Here is a 19,698-nt window from a genome sequence, read left to right on the forward strand (position 1 = left end):
ATTTTCTAGTAGAACCTTAATTACATCCTGCAGTGTCTCGTCCTCAGCAAACCACCAGCAATAAAATTCTGCATTTCATTTTAAAACCGACAAGGCTGGGTTTTTCTATTTTGTTTTCCCCAATTGACATATCCATAATCTAGCTTGGGACTTTGTTCCACAGAATTTTTGTCAAAGGCTCTAGAGAGTGTGCCTGCAACTACTAAATCTTTCTCAGGTTCGCATTCAATTTGCAAGTTATACAACTGTAGCTAAAGAAAGAGACGTACTGTTTGCAGAAAGGTGTTTGCCAGATCCCCAGTGACAATGGCAAAAAGTGATTTATGATCAGTTGTAGTTAACATGGCCTCTCAAACAGATTTTTAGAAGTCTTTACAGCCATGGCCTAATGCCAATATTTTTTCTATAGAATGTGCTCAATTTCAGCTTGTGGTGATGTCCTGTGACTCAAATGCAAAAGCAAATGGGTACAAATATTGAATACATCCTCTTGATGAGACAAATGGCTTTTTACTTTCCAAATATCCCCCCATGCTCCACTATTACAAATTTGCCTTTCCCAGTTTTTGGTTTGTGCAGGGGTGCTGGTGACTTTAGTCCCTCAGTTCACAAGATGCTCACAATTACAGTTCCATGCTTTGATAATTTAACAACTCCAGTGACTTGATGTTTATGGGGTCACAAACATCTAGGAATTCTCCAGTGATGGTGGCCTTCAGGAAAAATAGTAGCTGCAGCAATGACAGAGGTAGTGACAAGTGCTGTGTCTTTAGGAGGAACCAGAACTCAGTTCATCCTTCTGTGCAGGAGTCCTAGGTTTCCTTAACTTCTCCAAGAAAGATAGATTTATCTGTACTGTTTTTAAGGGGTACAAATAAAAAGCCTTAGATATATTTCTGGCCCAATGTTTATAAGTGTATTTACATACTCAATTCACACTAAATAGGTGTTTTTCTTTCTCTTTGGGGCTGCCAATATGAAAAAAAAAATTAAGACACTGTCATGAGCACTGGAATCCTCTGACACATACAAATCCCTCAAGGGATGAAACCAGTGCAGTTCTTGCATCTTCTCCCAAGCACCAGATGTAGTTGGTTTGTGTTGCTCACACACAGCATGCACAACTACTTAAACTGTGACCTTGAGCTTGAGCTACAGATGCCTTTCCCACTGTTTCTTGGAAGCTCCATTGTTTCCTTTGCCTTGACAAATCCTCAGGCTGGGTTGAGGGCTGGGTTACTGATTTCCTTCACTGGTACATTCTGATGGGATTTCGTCAAAACTCAACTCTGCGGTCTCCAGCATTGTTTTGCCCAGTCCAAACCCAAGGTTCTGCAGACCCTGCAGAGTCTTAGTCTGAGCCTTCATTCATAACCCCAACCCTTACTGGGTGTCCTGTTCTGGCACTACACTTCTCTGCCATGCTCCAGTTGCTGTAATGCTTTTATAATTCCCCTCCTTTGCATAAAATAATTGAATATTCAATACCAAACATCCCCAAGCCATGTACTGCAGCTGTGGCCAGCCCTGAATCCTGACAGCCACAGTCCAACACCTCCACAGGAATGCATGTTATGAGACACAGTTCAGAGCCAGGGGAAAAGAAGCTGCACAAGGATCTCACCAACAGGAAACAATATTGACTCTCCAGAAGCTGTGTGGCTTCTTATGAGAAAGACTGGACCCATCCCCAGAAGCCTTGGTAATGTCAATCACAGGTTTTGAAGCTCAACAGCCTGTACATTTTCCTTATTCCCTCTGCTGAGATGGCCATTCTCCACAGGAAATATTCCCCATTATTTGAGGAATTCAAGAAGCATAGGACTTCCATTTGTCTCAAAAGGATGAATTAAAGGGGAGCAGCCCCCACTGCCACTCCTGCTCAAGCAGATAGCAGCAAAGAAAAGCCAGACCACAGCTCTGAGAGAAACTCAACATGTAGGAAGAATGTTTTCTTCAACTCAATCTTAAAAGCAGCTTGGAGAACCAAAGTCTTTCCTGAGCACTCTTCTAACCTATGTTGAATATGTAAAGCAAGGACAACAGATTTACAGTGAAGAGATTTTCCACTCCGGGCACATGGAACAGGATGAAAGTAAATTTGTGGGTGTTTATGCTTGATTTGGCAGAGAAAAAAAAATGAGGGAGGGGCTGTGTTTGAGGGAGGGTATCAAAGATCAGAGCCAGATGCTCCTGCACGGAGCTCTGGATTTACAGGAAATTAAGAAGGTAGAGAAGGTGAGGCAAAGGCTGTGTTTGAAGTGAGAGTCAAGGGGTTCTGAGGCTTACAACCATCCAAGGTGCTTGGGGGGAACTACAGCACATGCCAAAACCACACCACAGTGGCCTGGGGTGCTTTCATTATACAAAGCCTGGGAGAGCAGAGCCCGTAAATGTAGCTTCAAAAGAAGCTTCATCTTAAAGTCTTAGCTCTCAGGGTCTATTAAACATTTATGCTGACTACCACTCCTACTATTTGCTTCAGAGAAAGTACCCGAAATAACCTTTGCTACAGAGTGAACTACTACAGCTCTACTGGCTGAGTAGGAGACTTAGCAGAGAGCTGTGAGAAACAAACAGAAATGGTGTTGGAAGAGTGTGCTGATGTCTCTATTCAGTCAGCCAGGAAAGCAGCAGGAAAATATGGTCTGGAACCTGAGAGGGAAGACAGAAAACTTTGCTAGAACTAATGGGTGGAATGTAGAAATGTAGAAATGGCTAAGGCTGAGTGAGGCCAGTGGAGGCAAATATAGATATTTAAAAGTGTTGGCAATTTTTTGTTTTTACCTTACTAAGGTTGACACTTCTGGGGGAGTCTTCAGACCAGCCTCTAGTTGGGTCTGTGGCCACTGCAGTTCTAAGAACTATAGAAGAGAAGAAAGAAAGCAGACCCCTATGCAGGAATCAAAAGGAAGACAGAGGATCTTGAGGAGAAGATGAAAAGAAGGGATTAATTTTCCTGATTTGCTTAAAAAATGTTTGGCCATGCAACAAGGATTTAGGATGAGACAGCCAGAAGTACTCAAGGCTTTCACTCTAGGAAGTTGTTACTATTAATAGCAGATAATACACAAAGATTCACTTATTCCCTCACAGGGACAACCCTGGTAGAGGGCTGTGCTGGCACTAGCACCTTCCAAGCAGGTGTTCAGCAAGTCCCTCAAAGTGACTTATTTCAATGGGTGCACACAGGATCCCGCAGACTTTGCCTGTAGCAGCTGCTGCCCTCCGGTCACACAGGCAGGGCTTGATCCCAGTATTCACTTGGGGCCTTGCACAGAGTGAGCAGACTTGGTGCCTGGATTTTATCAGCTCTTGCAAATTCAGTAGAACTACTGGTCTCTGGAATTTAGCAGTCCTTGAGAAACCTTCACTCTCCTTGTCAGCACATGTTTTTCCTCTTTGGTCTATTTTCTGGTAATCATTTCTCCACCCAAACCTACAAATACTTACAGGACCAACTCAGTTTCACACAAAAGAGGCCTTTATGACTTTGGAGTTGGAGTCTGTTGTGGCTAGAGTTCACTCTATAGAAACTTAGTGTAAACGTGGCTCCTTCCTATTAATGAGCAACCACAGCTCTTCTTCCTGAAATCCAAACCCATCAAGCCAGGAAAAATGAATGTTTAGTGTTCACATTTGAATATTGACTGGTCTGGATTCATGTTTGGATGGTATCTGCTTATCCCCAACCCCTCTGACCTACGTTCATTTGGGTGGCTTATCAGCCTGGGTATTGCATCTAGCACCCAGCTGATAAGCCTGTTTCTTGAAGGATGGCCAAATATGACCGAGCTGACCTAAACTCAACTACCAGACACTAAGAAGAGGGTAGCTTTGAATACTGCATTCTTACAAACCATTTTGCAAAGTAAAAGTCCTATGCATTATGTTGATGGTGCTCAACCACCGATTCTCAGTTCTCTTCTTTCATAGAGCCATGAAATAGCTTGAGTTGGAAGGGATCTTTAAAGATCATCTCAGCCTTGAAGGACATCAACGTGTTGCAATGAGTCCAAAGGAGGGCCACCAAGATGACTATGGGGATGGAGTAGCTCCCCTACAAGGAAAGGCTGAGAGAATTTGGTTTGTCCAGCCTGGAAAAAAAACAGCTTAGGTGTGACCTAATTGCAGCCCTCCAGTACCTGAAGATGGAGGGGGACTTTTTACAAGAACATGTAGAGACAGGACAAGGAGGAATGGATTAAAACCAAAAGAGCATGGGTTTAGATTAGCTATTAGGTAAAAAATTCTTTACTATGAGGGTGGTGAGCCACTGGTACAAATTGCCTAAAGTTGTGGATGCCCCATCCCTGGAAGTGTTCAAGGCCAGGTTGGATGGAGCTCTGAGCAGCCTGGTCTAGTGAAAAACATCAGGAACTAAACAACGCTTAAAGTCCCTTTCAACCCAAACCATCCGATGATTCCATGACTCCTTGCAGTCCACAGCCCTAAGTTGCAAGGAAATGTATACAAATCAGTCTGAACCTTTACATAGTAACGATGAGATTTGTGACTTTACTCTAGATGTTCAAATTGAATCAGGCCTTGGCAACAGCGAGTGGCGGGCCAGGAGAAAGAGCCTCTTACAGGCTGGGCCGGCTGCGTGACGAATCCGGGCGCTCTGGGGCAATTCTCCCCCAAAAACGCCCGAAGGCAGCGAGGGCCGGCAGCCAGAGCCGTGCGGGGCTGGCGGGACTCCTGAGGGCGGAGCTCGGAGGACGCTTGGAGGGGCCATCCCAGCTGCACACCCAGAGCTCCTCTGGGCAGCGGCTGCCTGTGCGGCACTGCCCCATCTGACCCCGCCATCGCGGCGCGGCGATGCCCGCCCGCCCGCCGGCACTCCGCCATCGCTGCGCGGCGATGCCCGCCCGCCCGCCGGCACTCCGCCATCGCGGCGCGGCGATGCCCGCCCGCCCGCCGGCACTCCGCCATCGCTGCGCGGCGATGCCCGCCCGCCCGCCGGCACTCCGCCATCGCGGCGCGGCGATGCCCGCCCGCCCGCCGGCACTCCGCCATCGCTGCGCGGCGATGCCCGCCCGCCCGCCGGCACTCCGCCATCGCGGCGCGGCGATGCTCGCCCGCCCGCCCCTCAGCGCTCGGGCGGGAACTACAGCTCCCGTGGCCGCGCGGGGCGGGCGCGCCGCCATCTTGGGCCGGGCGGCGGCGGCCATGGCCGCGGGGCGGGCGGCGCTGGCGCTGTGGGCCGTGGCGGCCGCGCTGTGCCGCCCGCAGCCCGCCCTGGCGGCAGGTGAGCGGCGGCCCGGGGCCGGGGCCGGGGCCGGGGCCGGGGCCGGGGCCGGGGCCGGGGCCGGCGGGCCGGGCGGCTCCCGCAGTGCCCCGCGGCGGAACGCGCGCTGGAAGGCGCGCCCGACCCGCTGCCCGTGCCCGCCTCCCCAGCGCGCCGCTTGTTCTGCTGGCGGATGGAGCGAACCTTTGGCTTTTCCTCCCCGTGTGTTTTAGATGCCAAGTGGAAAACGATAGCTGGCCAAATTAAGAGAGCTGTGGAAGCCTATGAGCCGTGTGTAAAGGAAAATTGCAGCTGCCACCAAAGGTGAGACTAGTTTCCTTTCGACTGCGCAGGTGTCCGGACATAGGAGGGGATGCTTTTGGCATCGGAGTGGGATAAGCCAGGGAATATTTTGGCCCAGAGGTGTCACAGCTGCAGCTCTGGGCTGGGCCGCACACCTTGTTACCCTCTGCAGCTGAGCACACTGTGTGGTGGCGTTTCATGCATGACCACACAGTAAAGCATACACATAGCTGGTGACACTTCTCTTAACAACCCACTTCTGCCCTCTCACTCAGTAGGGCTGGGGAGGGTTGATACGTTTAATCAGCATTTTTATTTAAAGGAGGAAAACGAATTTAGAAGTTACCGTATCCTTCTGCCTTTAGGATTAGGATTTCAGATGCAGAAACAGAGATGCCCAACTTCAAGCCTCCTATTTAAAAGTATCAGATGTGCTCACTCATTTTGGGGTTTGAGTGCTATATTGACTTTTAAAATCAGATGAGTCATATTGAGCTACTGTTTGTACACTCTGTTTGGAGTTTTTGATACTCATTCCTCTTGAAATATTGATGAGGGAAAGTCTCTTCTAGCTGAGCTTTCCAGTCTTTCCTAAGTTCCAATCCAGATACAACCTAAAGACATATCCTAATCTTTAAACACACCAGCTCCTGCCCACCTTTAGGCCAGACACTTTCCCAAGTGATTACAACCTCCAAAAATCTGCTGCAGATCATGACAGGCAATAGTAACATGAAGTTAGGCTGTGAATGTGCCATGGCACTGCATCTCTCTTCCTGTCCTCAAGCTCATCCTGTTTGCATCCCTACCACACTGCTCATGCTGTTGTTGTCAGACTGTCTCCACAATGGCAATTCCTGACATAGTTTTACTGCTCTCTATCCAATTAAGAAATAACAGAATTCTGGAGGTTGAAGGGGACCTCTTGAGATCATCAAGTCCAACCGCTCTGCTCAAGTAGGGTTGCCAGGACTGTGACTGGTCAGGTTTTGAATAGCTCAACATTAATATACCAAAGAAACTCTACAGCCTCTCTCTGCAGCCTGTACCAGTGTTTGGCCACTCACACAATGGGATCACCCTGACAGTGTTTTCTTAAACTGAAACATTGATGAAATGTCTACCTAAAAGCAAAGAATGTTTCCTTGGCTGTTACAGTCTGACACTGTTTAACATGCTCCAAGCAGTTAGATCACAGGACTTTTAGACTAATTTTATATAAGTTGCATCTTCCTCCTGTGTTTTCTTATATTTATTAGGTTTGTGCTTCCATGCTGTATTCCTGGAGCTCGCTGGTGGTGTGCAGAAGTCACAGGACGTGCTGCATAGGCCTGTCCTCCTGTGTCAGCTTTCACTCAGCCAGTGTTCCTGGGTGATGGTATTTCATGCAACTAGACTGTTACCTACATTTAATATCTACATGGCATGACATTGTGTGAGGAATTTAGTCTTGGTGTGCCCCATCATTTTTGGAGAGCCAGAGCACAAGGGTGAAGTGAGCTGGTGGGTTTTACCCAAAACATGGCAGGGTAGGTCAGGTACTTTTGTGAGAGAGCGACTAGAGTTGTCCTATGCTGAGCTTTGTGTTCAGGCAAACGGCACCTAGGTAAAAGTGTGAAACTTGGACCTATGAGTCTCTGAGTAACTTCCAAGTGACTTAAAGTGTCACACCAGAGCTCCTAGAAGCTATATGGAGCTTCTTTTAGCTAGAAGTTTGTTCTGCACACTGCAGTATTTAATGCACAGTATCCTCCCTGTGGTACATAATAATGGCTGATGGTTTTGTTTCAGTGTCTGGAAGCAGGACCTGGCTCCTTTTCGAGGTGGCATTTCCAAGGAGACAATGTCAGACGTGGTGAGCCGGAAGCTCGGGACCCACTACCAAATAATTAAAAACAAACTGTATCGTGAGCAGGACTGCATGTTCCCTGCAAGGTAAGAGCTGTGCAGAGGATCTGCTCTCCCTAACTGGGACAGAAGAGTACTTCCAACACTGCCAAGTTGGCAGTTATTGGGTACAATGATATTTCAGAGGTCTGAATTCCTCATCAGAGCAGGAGCCTGGGAAATAAACTACTAGGCTTATATGCATCAGTGGGAAAGTGTCACTGTTGCACTACACAGTGCACAAAGGGTTGGTTGGTTGTGGAATCCCAGAGAAATTCAGATCAGGCCAGATTTAATAGGATGTGTTGCCTCACTGGTGCCCATACTGCAGTGGGACTTGGAGGCTGCTGTAGGCAGTTCCCAGTTTGCACCATAGTATGGCTTAGGCTTGCCATCTCTTCTGCCTCTGTGCAGAGGAAGGCCTACAAGAGACTGCAGGAATCTGCCTCCTTATAGCTCATTTGACATGTGTTATTTCTCCACAGATGCAGTGGAGTTGAGCACTTCATTCTGGGGATCATCCACCGCCTCCCTGACATGGAAATGGTAATCAATGTGCGAGACTACCCTCAGGTTCCCAAGTGGATGAAACCCATTATCCCAGTCTTCTCCTTTAGCAAGGTAAACACACTTATAAAAGCCAAGCATTTCCAAGATGTGCATGTCCTTTTTTATCTTGGGAACATATTTTTGAGGATAGTTCTCTGCAGATTTTGTGTGCATCAAAATTGCTTGCTCTTTCTTGCCCTTTGTTTCCTTTTGCTTCCAGTTTTCTGACAGACAGACTTACAAATCAATTTGATAGATCAGCTTTTCCCCTCTTCCAGGTCAAAAAGTGTACCTCTGCTGCAGTGGAATGATACACATCTGGGTGGGATATGTGCCAGCATCCCTCCCATTTGCTACAATACCTCTGTTAAAATTGTAGCCATAGTTTATCAGCAATATTAAGGATTTTTGATCATGTCAGTGGTCATACAGTTATCTCATTTAATGTGAATATATTAGTCCTTTTTATGTGGTGCCACAGATGGGTGTTTTTATAATCTTGTCACCTTCTGTGAACCCTTTTCTCCTGGATTCCCTTTTCCACCTGCAAATGTGCACACATATGCAGAGGTGCACACATGCATGGAGACAATCATTCTTTGCTTCTCCATTCCCAGACTCAAGAGCCCTCCTCCATGTTTTCCTACCTTTCCCGCTCTTAAACCTGACTGTAGCACAGGGCCTCATCCTTTTCAACAAAATGTTCTTACACCTCAGGATTTGGCTAATCTTGCTTTGCCTTAGGATATCCCTGTATGCTCAAATCCTGCACTTCCATGACTATTTCCTATTCTTGGCTGAAGTCCAGCAGACAATAAGATGCAAGGAGAAGCAATGAACTCTTTGGTGTTGCTAGTTCAAACCCAGCTCTGTTTCTGCTAACTTGCAGCATCTTACTCTGAACATCTTCAGCTCATGCAATCTGAACCATAATATGATTCATAACTATTGCCTACTCTACAGCAATCCTAAAATTCTCTCTAGATTTTCAGTACAGGCAGTAACCATGTTCACTGCTGGATGCAGCAGCAAAGCCAAACTGTCTTGCTCCTTGACCACTGAACAACCTTAACTCTAGCCAGCAGAACACAAGTTTTTGCAAAGCAGGTTGCAGGAGTTTAATCTTCGCAGCTGTGTTCATCATTCTGCCCCTGAGTGCCTTGCTAGAAACTGAGCTCTGCACTCACTGTTGTCCAGTACATGAACTGTAACCTCATCCCTATCTTAACTGAAACCCAGTGACCCAGGCACAGCTCACATTTCAGCAGCCAGTGTCAGGAAGACTTCAGGGTGCTGATCCCACGAGCTTTCTAAACCTGAAAGTATAAGGGATTGAAGTATTGTCCTGTTCTGCATCTCAGAAAGCTGATCATGGAGCTGTCATGGTCTCTAACCAGTGCCTGGTAGCAGGACTGGGAAGGTAGAGAAGCACACACTCATTCAAGTTGGAAGGGACCACACATGGTCACCCAGTCTAGCACCTTTGCTCAGAGTAGAACAGCTCTGGGCTGCATCCTGTTCAGATCTGAGCATCCCTGGGGACAGGGCATTCACAGACTTTGACCTGTTGTCAGAATGAAAATGCACTTCCCACTATTTAACTGGAATTTCTCCTCTTGTAATCAAAGCCTGCTGCCATTCATTCTGGCTCTGCACTACAGAAAAGTGTGCCTCCTCCTGAACTCTCCCATTAGGCAGTAGGGGATGGCATTTACATTCACCCAAGCCCCTTCTTCCTGTGCATGGACGAACCCATTCCTCAGCCCCTGTTCATAAGTCATGTGCACTAACTTCCTAACTACCTCAGTGGCCTTGGACTCTCCAGTATCTCCAGGTGACAGATAGATGGATAATTATTTAGGAAGTTTACTACTAGGGCAAGGAAGTTGCCTAAAGTCTGATTTCATGGAAGGGTTTAGTCTTTAAGTGCTGGTCTTCCCTCTGATAATATATGGGGACTTAAGCAACCAGACAGGAGTGAAGAACTGGAATTCTTACATGACCTGGATATTTGTTACAGTGAATTGTTAAGTGATCTCTGGGAAGTCTGGAATGAAATGAAGTGTTGGAAACCTTAATGTGAAAGTGTCTCTAAGTGCCTCTATCTCTGAGGAGGTAATAATGCCTCTTGACTTATCATCAGAAGAAAATATTTGTAGCTACACATAGGCACAAGCCTTTAGAAAGGTGAGTTGAGCTCAGGTCTTCTGCTATTTACTAATCAACTGCATCATGGATCTCTTTTGCTGTTTTCTACATAAAAGTCCTGTGTCATCACACAGCAAGACAAAGCCTTTTTAAAGTCATTGAAGCATTTCAGCATCAAGCTGTCTTCATATGAGCCCTGCCCAGGGAGGTTGTGGAGCCTCCCTGTCTGGAGACATTCTGAACCCCCCCTGGACGTGTTTCTGTGTAACCTGCTCCAGGTGACCTGCCATGGCAGGGGGGTTGGACTGACTGATCTCCACAGGTCCCTTCCAACCCTAATAATTCTGTGATTCTGTAAGCCCAGCAAATGGTGTCTCCAAAGCTCTTTTGACCTCTTTTGGACACATAATGGAGAAAGCTAACAGAACTCCCAGAAGGAACATTTACTGGTGGGCTCAGTTAGTAAACCAAAGTAGATATTACTCTCATTCTTGCATAACTCTGCTTTTTCTCAAGACTTCTGAATACAATGATATCATGTATCCTGCCTGGACATTTTGGGAAGGAGGACCAGCTGTTTGGCCAATTTACCCAACAGGTTTAGGGCGCTGGGACCTCATGAGAGAGGACCTCAGAAGGTATGTTTTGGAAATGGTTATGTGTGGGGGGAGGTGTCATGGAAGACAAAATTCCATCTTGCACTGGGCCACTGTTGATGTCTAAGACCATAAGTCTGTTGGGCTGTGATCTGTCCTGCTGCCTCACATTAACTACCTACAGCCTAACTGCTGTATGGGAATTCTCCATGGAAACCTTGCATGATGTCACTGGAAGTTATAATTAGCTCCTCTGTTTGCAACCCTTTAGTAAGGAATGCAGAGGACAAACTGTGCACATCCTTCATGCTGTCAGGGCCAGATTACTATCAGGTTTGGGGAGAGCAGGTTTGTCAATAAAGTAGCAGTTATCTTTTGCCTGCAGAAATCTCCCCTGACATACAGAAATATTTTTCTTTCTTTTCAACTACTTCTCTAGGAGCTGTGGTTTTTTTACTGCAGGGATGATCCAGGATGTTTGTATAAGCTATTGGAAGGCTAAAGGAAAGCCTTCTTTAGATCTGCTTTTACTTTAGTGTCATTGTGCAATACAAAAACCCGGAATCATTCCTAGGAATCAAAAGTCACCACTGGGCTAAACAGAAGACATATCTGGCTGGAGGTCTTCCTTTTGGCAGGATGTTTTGATTTATTAGCAGAGTAAGGGGCTGATTCCCATGGAAAGTGACAAAGCAAGTATGCAACAGTGAGTGAACACAGAAACAAAATATCAATAAAATACTTCTATGTAATTGACGTCCAAATGCAAGGTTGAATCTTTCATTCTTCAAAATCTGAAGATCCACATGATTATTCATAGCTAAAGCTTAATGTGTTGTAGTGTAATGGAGGTGCAAAGCTTGTGTTTTCACTATAAGGAAAAGCAAAACTTGACCTGCACAGGCAGATCAGCTTGAGGGTAAGGACCTGCATGTTCCACCAGGTGCAGTAGAAAAATATGGCAGAGTTCCCCTGAGAAGTGGTGAGGCAGGTGACTGCACTGGCAGAAAAAAACCCTAGGTGAACAGCTATCTTGAAGGACTTGATTTGATTTAAAATGAAAGTGAATAATAAAAACAATGAACTCTTGTGCTTTAAGTGCAAAACACTACGTGTGTTTTTTGTTTCTTGATTGGTAGTTTTTGTTTTGTAGTGGGAAATGACTGATTAGAAACTCTGTAGTCATTTTTTCACTATCCATATTCAGTGAACTATAGCAAAATAAAGCCACAGCACAAGAAGTGGATTAGGTAAACTTTTAATACTCTTCAAGGTTTGGTAGGGAGCTGTGTGTAATACATTGTTTTGCCTGAAAGGTGTTCTGGAAAGTAGTCTGTATTAGGTTGCCTGAAACACAATATTTACAGGAAAACCTGTTTCATTGGACCTGGCTGAGAGTTTTTGTGTGCTATAATGAAGAAAGTTATTTCCATCAAAAATGAAGAATAGAAGAAGACATCATGCTGTGAAAGCTGATGAGAGTGTTGTTTCATGGTTATATTAAATAATTTATTACCATGTATAAAAAATATTTTCAGATCTGCAGAAAAATGGCCATGGAAGAAAAAAATCTCTAAGGGATATTTCCGAGGATCCAGGTGAGCATTTTTTTCCTGCAACAGAAGATTCTACCAACAGGGGCTGTGACAGCTCTCTATATGTAGAAATTTCCATGTCTCCTAGACCTAAACTCTAATTAAGTGCACCTCACAGTGTATTTTCCAAAAGTAAGGAAAGTGAGACATGTTATACAGTATTGCACTATTAGTTATTCTCCAGAAGAACTGCCATTTGCAACTAGTTTATTTTAATCACCTAATACTGGAAACAGAAGTTGTGATAGATTTGCCACATTATTTCTTAATGACTAAAACTGTCACCTCAGGAGCCCACTTGTTTTGTTCTGTGAAGGGAACTGCAGGTGCTTGATACAAATTTAAAGATTTAGTATTGCTATTCATGCATCCTGCCAATATGAATGCTTTATTTGCTCTGCCAGTGCTCCACACTGAATGAAAAGTATTCTGGCCCTAAGTTACCCAAGTAGTGGGAGATAAGAGAATATTTTTTTTGACCTTTCTCCAGTGGTAGTTTGAAACAATGCTAAGCTCCACACTTTGTTTCTTCCCCTTCCCCAATAGGGAAGGATTTGGTGGCTTTCCAGGTAGGCTCAGCAGGTGATGGGGAATGTCTCACAAGGATGTAATAACCTTGTTTATCAGCAGTGTTTTAAAGTCCTGTTAGAGGGATCACTGCTGAAGATACTGAGCATCTCTTAACTCTCTCTGACTTAGGTGGGAGTCAGAGTATTTGGCACCCTTCAGGATAAAGGAAGCAGGATTTGTCTTGGGAATTGTTTAAATAATACTGTTAAATATGTAGTCAGTCAAATACTTCTGGTACCCATAACTCATTTTCTTCTGTTAATATACCCTTGGGCAGAAATACACTGTGGTACACACTTCATAGTGTTTTGGGGGCACACAGGGAGGTCAGCCTCAGAAAGAAGCAGTGCCTCAAGTCCTGTAGTCTGTTAGCTGTGTTGAGTCATGGGGATTAGCAAGTAGTGATAACGTTTCTTTTTCAGAACAAGCCCTGAGAGAGATCCCCTCATCCTGCTGTCCCGAGAAAACCCAGAACTTGTTGATGCTGAGTACACTAAAAACCAGGCTTGGAAATCTGAAAAGGTGTGTGGGTGTTAGTCTGTCTTCTGAGTGTGAAGGCCAGAAAAGGTGGCATTGCAAGATGGCTTTGATGGGAGACAAACATCTTGTTGGAGAGTTGTGGGTGATCCTTTAGAGTGGGGGAGGTTTGTAGTTCCTTGATGGCTGCACCTCTAACAGATGAAAGAAAAGAGTCTCTAGAGCCTGGCAGGCCAAACACTTCCTTCCATGCTTGTTGTTCAAGGAAAGGAAAACACATAAGAAAATGAATCTCTGCCAATCTCCTCCTCTCCCACAACAACAAAATTGGCCAACCCTTCCCCTTCTGTCTCTGAGCCGCCTCTCTGGTGTTGTCAGTCTTCAAGCCTTTTTCTGTTTTCTCCATTTCTTGATCTCATTGTGGATAACTTTGTGATAACTGTTGCTGATAACTTTTTCGTTTCTTACTTAGTCTACAGTCCAGCTCTCTCCAGACAGTCTTGGCTAATCCAGTTACACTTGGCTTCACACAGTTCATTGTCCCAAGCTGTTTTCCACTCTGTAGCTGCCAACAAAACATTATCATTTAATGTGTTTGTGCTGGCATTCACTTACAGGCAGTGTGTAATTTACTGAGCTTTTTTTCATGTTTGAAGGGCTGGGAATTCTTTATAATCCTTCTAACAGCCCACCAGAGAAGGTTTTCTCAGAAGTGGGAATGGAAGGTTTTGACACATCACCTTTGTTTCTAACTGAGAAGGAAAACAAGTTAAATCATTATTTGAAGCTTACTGTTTTGTTTTGGTTTTAATTTCTCTTTATTTTAAGGATACCTTAGGAAAGCCTCCTGCAAAGGAAATTCCACTGGTTGATCACTGCAAATACAAGTAAGAGTTTTGATTAGTAAAGCTTTTCAAGGGCTGTGGGTTAGTCTTTCCTTGCATGGTATAGGGTCTCATTTTATTTTAAGGTCTAATTCAACAACCAGCTTCATGTAGATATGAAAGCTTGTGAGCAGATATAAGACAGTTGAAAATTTGTGAGTTTAGCATGACAAGTGCTGCCACTGGGTGTATATAGTAAAAGAGAGAACCTGAAATCTGATTGAGCACACCTAGTATTAATTCATACTTTTTATGTTGTTTAGGAGAATGTGGTTTTGATTTACAAAGGTTTTTATTCTTTAACTACTTAATGAGGGTTTTTTGGTGTAACACTTACAGGTTTCCATTTACAATATAAACTCTTAGTGTGTGTGCACTTGTGTATAAGATGTTTTGCTTTTTCTTCTGCTAGTTGTCATTCAGCCAGCCAGGATCTGCTGATATAAGAGCTCAGTCATTTGGCTGAATCTGTGTTTTTGTGCAAATGTGATTGACTTGTCTTATTTTGTATTTCACTAGACTGTAGCACAGATTTCTCCCTTCTGTTACACGTACACCGCCCAACTCTGTCGCTCCCCAGCCCATCATATGGTGTAGGCTGAGACCTTCTCACACACTTTTGTTGTAGCTCAGGGAGGTAGGGTCAACACCAACTTTTGTCTGCTGCTTTCAGTGTAGGTGTTACAGCAGGCTGGCTTGGCTGAGGTCATGGATGGTGGGAGCTGTGTCTGGAATTGGGCAAAGGTAATTGCTTGCTTCCAGGCCATCATTCTTGTTGCATCTCTACATGTATTTGTTGAGTTCCTAATACAGTGTGCTCCTTGTCCTTGTTTTGAAATCCTAGGTAGTACAAAGGATGCAAAGTAATTTCAGATTTACTCCTTGTTATTTACTGCTGTGCTAAGTTTAGCTGTAATTCCCATCTTGCCCTAAATATATCTAATATATAAGCTCCACCCAAAATAGCTTCATTAAAGGAAGAACTCTCTTCCCCCGGCTCAAAATGTTTAACTTCAAAGATCAGTATATGTTCTGGGGAGGTTTACCCGTAGGAAAAACAGCTTTCTATATAATAGAAGAAATGTGGGTTTGATCAAGAAAACAAGTAAGCAAAGAAACATCCCTATGAGATACAGTTTGCTAAGAGAAATACCCCCTTGCCACAGTCAAGCCCACTTTTCTAACTTGGCAGAAAATACTGAAAACAAACTTTTGGATTCTTCGTTATCTGCAAAGTCCATCTGTTGTATGCTGGCCCATTTAACCTCCTATGGTTGCATTCCCAAGTTACTATGAAACAATTACATTCAGATTAAAGCAGAATCCCAGAGGAAAAAATAACCTGAGATAGATGTGGCAAAGCACAATGATGAACAGAAAAACTTCACTGAAAGGCAAGAGAGAATTGGAAAGAATTTCCTTGTGGTTGATAAAGCCTCTGAGTGACCCCATAGGGTCACGGAATCCATATTGTGATCTTCCATGCTTTGCTGGCAATTGTCCACAAGGCCTCATTGGTTTGTCACAGACAGTGCCTTTATCAGAGGTAAAGCCTCACACCTTGAATTTCTCAGTGAGTTTTGACAGCAGAAACTCACCCAGCACACCCTTAACTTCAGCTCACCTTTCCTGTGAGCAGCTTCAAATAAATGCCTTTCCTCTGTTTTAGTGACTGGTGTGCTGCTCAGCTGCTGCCTGTCAGGGAAGGTTCACCGCTCCTTGGAGACCAGCACACCTTAGTGCATTTCCTCACACAGGATGTGTGATCAGGTCCCTCTCTTTGCTCTTCCTTTCAAAGGTACCTGTTTAATTTCCGGGGAGTGGCGGCCAGTTTCCGCTTGAAGCACCTTTTCCTGTGCGGCTCACTCGTCTTCCATGTCGGAGAGGAGTGGTTGGAGTTCTTCTACCCCCAGCTGAAGCCTTGGCTCCACTACATCCCGGTGCGGTCAGACCTCTCTGACGTCAGGTGTGGGGCCTGAGGCCACTGCATGGAGCATTGCATACCATGGGGAAGCCTTTGGGAAGGTGGGATGGTTTGTGTTAGGCCATGAAGTGCCTCCACTCTGAGGCATCAGGCAAAGATTTTTGGAGGTCATGGTCTTTTCATCACTACCCCCAGAGAATCCTTTGCTGATTTGGGGAGTGCAGTTACACTGGAGTAAGATTCTCACTCTCACTGAAATCAGCAGGCACTAGACACTTAAATTTGCAAGTGGGCAACAGTGATAAGGGGGGAGAAGAACTTAACCAGTGGGCCAAAAATGTGTTAGCTCCCAGATTTCAGGAAGTTGTCCAGAAGTGATGTGAAACAATCAAGCAGAGAAGTTGCTTCTGTGCTGAGGTGAGCAGCTCTTTCACTCACTTGTAGACTCTTAACCTCACCCTCCCCAACAATTTAGCTAAGGGATTATGTTCTCCACTGAGCCAGTTGTTTCATAGCTTTTTTTTTTTTTTCTGTGTATGTGTCTTCATTTTAGGGAGCTCTTGCAGTTTGTAAAGGAAAACGATGCCATAGCACAAGAAATTTCAGAGAGGTAAGCAGTATGTGCTTCCTGGCTATTAGGCAGTCTTCTTCTAAAACATTGTCTTACACTGCTTTTGAAGGGGTTGCCCATCAAAGACAACCAGTATTAGTAGGGTGCAGTATAACTGATCTTCTGCAATAAGAGTAGGAGGGCTGGAGCAGTGATAGCAAGCAGAGGGAAGCAGAGAGCAGGATGCTGTGCTTAGCTCTTCAGTTCACATGTGACCCATGTCAGGAACCCCATGGAAAGCTGGCAGAGGTTGGGAGCTTTCATCTCAGTATGACACAAGCTGGCTCCTGGGAGCTGTGTCTGCGCTGTAAACATTATCTATCCAGGCTGCTCTGAAGCAGCATGCATCAGGGCTGCTCTAGTTGCATGTGATAAGTGGAATCTGATATTTATTATCCCAGATAGCAAATACCGTCCTGAGGATAGCAAAAGCACTGCAGCCGTCAGAGCTGTGAGCATGAATGAAAATTGTAAAATTAAAACAGACAGTACAGAGCAGTGTGTGTTGTTTCTCATTTGAAACAAGGAAATGCGAAAGTTGATATACATCCAAACCAAAACTAATGACTCTTGTAGGAACTGGAAAACAGTCCTGACTGTGACTTGTGTGTCTCTAGGGGACGTCAGTTCATCACTGAGCACTTGGAGATGGAGGACATCTCTTGCTACTGGGAGCATCTGCTGTCTGAATATTCCCAGATCTTGACTTACAAAGTGAAAAGGAGGAAAAGCTACAGCGAGATCACTTCTGGACAGCTGAAAACAGAACTGTAGAGACTTCTCTGTTTTTCTCTCTGGCTCAAACTGGTCACTGTGGAAATCTGAAGATCAGTATTATTTCTTGCTCTCTCAGACTTACCTTTCACAGTAGAACTGCACTGGGACCTGGTTATATTGTCACCTCAAGAATGTTAAGCAGCATATTGGATTAAGACTAATGGGGTGGTCAGTCATGCCTAGAGGAGGGATGTTAGCATTTAGGACTTAGTTACTACCTGTCTCAAAATGATCCTAAATCCCATTCAGTCGATGAGAAGCCTTAGTGGACTTATTACCAAAGGTCATGGCAAAGGACACAGGCTGAGCTGCACTCAGCTAGTAAATACTTGCCCCTTTGTTTGGCAAATGTTTTCTCAGCTGGGTGATAGCACTTGGGGTATTAGGTGTTCTCTGACAAACGCAGGTACTGGGATTTGGGGCTATATAACTTTCTGGGTAGCTTAGGGTTTATGTTGGGTTTTAGAGGTCGATGGTAAGGTTTTGACATGCCCTTGGAGGATAACTGATCCTTGCAGAGTTACCCTACCTACCTCACAGGGGATCAGCATACGGTGGTGATGGGGCCATCACCAGTGATGTGCTTGGCAACTGAGACAGAGATTCTTCCTCCAGCAGATGAGCTGGGTGCCTGCACAGCCCTGCACAACTGAGCCCCTGTTAATTATCTCTCACCAGCTGCCTGGCCAGACATCCTGGGATGTCATCCTTAGGAACCCAGAGAAAGTATTCACTGAGGTAGATTCAGCACTTCCTTTTTCCAGAAGTGCAGAGTCTGCTCTGATCCCCTTCTGTAATCTTTCCAGGATTATTTTAAGTGTTTGTTTTTTTTTTTTTGGTTTGGTTTTTTTTTTTTGTTTTTGTTTTTTTTTTGGGGGGGGGGTGGCCTTTTTTTTTTTGAGACTGGTAATACATCTGCTCACTTTACTACTTGCTTTTCTTCCCCACATCTGTGCCACTTCTTTTTTCATCTCCTTCAGCCTGGTTGAGGGAATGTCTTCAGTCACACAGTAGCAGCTACTGCTCACATTACCCATTTTGAGTTGCTCACAGGCTGATTGTGCTCGCTGTGTTTATGCCCACCACAGCCTCTTGGCTAAGGACTGCAATTCCTGAAATGCTCTGTGCCCCCTAAGATAAGAGGCTGGAGGCAGCAGCATCTTCTCTGGCACCCAGACAGGAAGAGTGTGGGGTGCCAGGAGGGACACAGGAGCCTCCCAGGGGAGCCTCCTTGTTGGTAAAGCAGCCTCAAGGCTGAGAGAGCAGCACATTATAATGGAAGAGGATGATAGCAACAGCTCTCAGGCCCTCTGCAGTCAGTGTGTATCAGGGAAGAAGGAAATTGCATGGAACAATAACATTTAATGTGTGCCCTCGCAGAGGCCTTGCAGCCCTGGCACAGGGACATAGCAGCTGCACTATTGATCAAGTGCTGGTTGCTGGGGCAGTGTGTTGGTTTTGGGACCAGTGCTGGGGTTATTTCATCCAGCAAAGGAAACAGAATGGGGCATTAACCTGGTTTCCCAGGAAAGTTGTGCCAGAGTGGAAGGGGTTTTCTGGTTTTCTATTTTTAGCCAACAGAGAGACAGCACTCCAAGAAACCGAACATCTCTGTATGATATTTTAAAACCATTTGTAATGAAGGGCTTTTTGGAATAAAACAAAAAATGAAGTTTTGTTGGATGCATTTTCTTCATCAGAAGAGTGATAGGAGGTCTGCAGAGCCCCAGCTTTTCCACCCATAGATCTTGCGATGACACTTGATTGTTGCAGCTTAGGTGGCCCTTGGCCAAAGTGATGATTCTTCAGGAGTGGGGGAAGAATCCCGGGAATTCAAGAATCATGGGTTAAAATATGCACAAGCCCGGTGGGAAGGCCCAGGCACCTCTCCTGGTGGGGAGCTTTCACTTCTTTGGTGAAAGGAAGAATTCACAACAGAGGTGTTTCAGGAAAGGCAGTGAGCCCCATGAGTGGCGCCATCTCTCCACGCAGGCTTTGCCCGGGGGTTGCTCCCCCTCTGTCCTATGCAAACCGGGCACCACAGCCCCCAGAACTCAGCTCCTCTCTCGCTGTGGGGAACAAACCCGGCCCTGCACAAAGGGGCAAACACTCGGAGTTGTTCATCAGTGACTAACGCAGAGCCGAGCC

General features: G+C 45.3%; 1 protein-coding gene across 3 annotated transcripts; it reads left to right on the forward strand.

The window, feature by feature from the left end:
• The first annotated feature begins 5,153 nt into the window (after positions 1-5,153).
• Positions 5,154-19,222, forward strand: POGLUT1 (protein O-glucosyltransferase 1). 3 transcript variants are annotated; one of them, XM_085561530.1, is made up of 12 exons: positions 5,154-5,251; positions 5,464-5,554; positions 7,325-7,468; positions 7,906-8,041; positions 10,634-10,755; positions 12,252-12,311; positions 13,301-13,400; positions 14,184-14,242; positions 14,918-14,983; positions 16,038-16,205; positions 16,717-16,773; positions 17,391-19,222. In XM_085561530.1, exons 1-12 carry the CDS (start codon positions 5,173-5,175, stop codon positions 17,545-17,547), a joined length of 1,239 nt encoding a protein of 412 aa, XP_085417656.1. In that variant the 5' UTR covers positions 5,154-5,172; the 3' UTR covers positions 17,548-19,222. The 3 variants fall into 3 exon arrangements, with proteins under 3 accessions (XP_085417656.1, XP_021397201.1, XP_085417791.1); XM_021541526.3 differs by lacking the exon at positions 14,918-14,983; XM_085561665.1 differs by lacking the exons at positions 5,154-5,251; positions 5,464-5,554 and adding an exon at positions 6,793-6,911.
• Positions 19,223-19,698: the final 476 nt, after the last annotated feature.

Source organism: Lonchura striata, chromosome 1 (assembly GCF_050655825.1).
Source record: "Lonchura striata isolate lonStrDom1 chromosome 1, ASM5065582v1, whole genome shotgun sequence".
Classification (NCBI taxonomy): Eukaryota; Metazoa; Chordata; class Aves; order Passeriformes; family Estrildidae; genus Lonchura; species Lonchura striata.

Bases quoted from the DNA above. Each gene is read 5' to 3' on its own strand.
- POGLUT1 (XM_085561530.1), top strand. From the start codon at position 5,173: ATGGCCGCGGGGCGGGCGGCGCTGGCGCTGTGGGCCGTGGCGGCCGCG. The intron at 7,469-7,905 runs GTAAGAGCTGTG...ATTTCTCCACAG, and splicing joins GACTGCATGTTCCCTGCAAG to ATGCAGTGGAGTTGAGCACT. The intron at 13,401-14,183 runs GTGTGTGGGTGT...CTTTATTTTAAG, and splicing joins AGGCTTGGAAATCTGAAAAG to GATACCTTAGGAAAGCCTCC.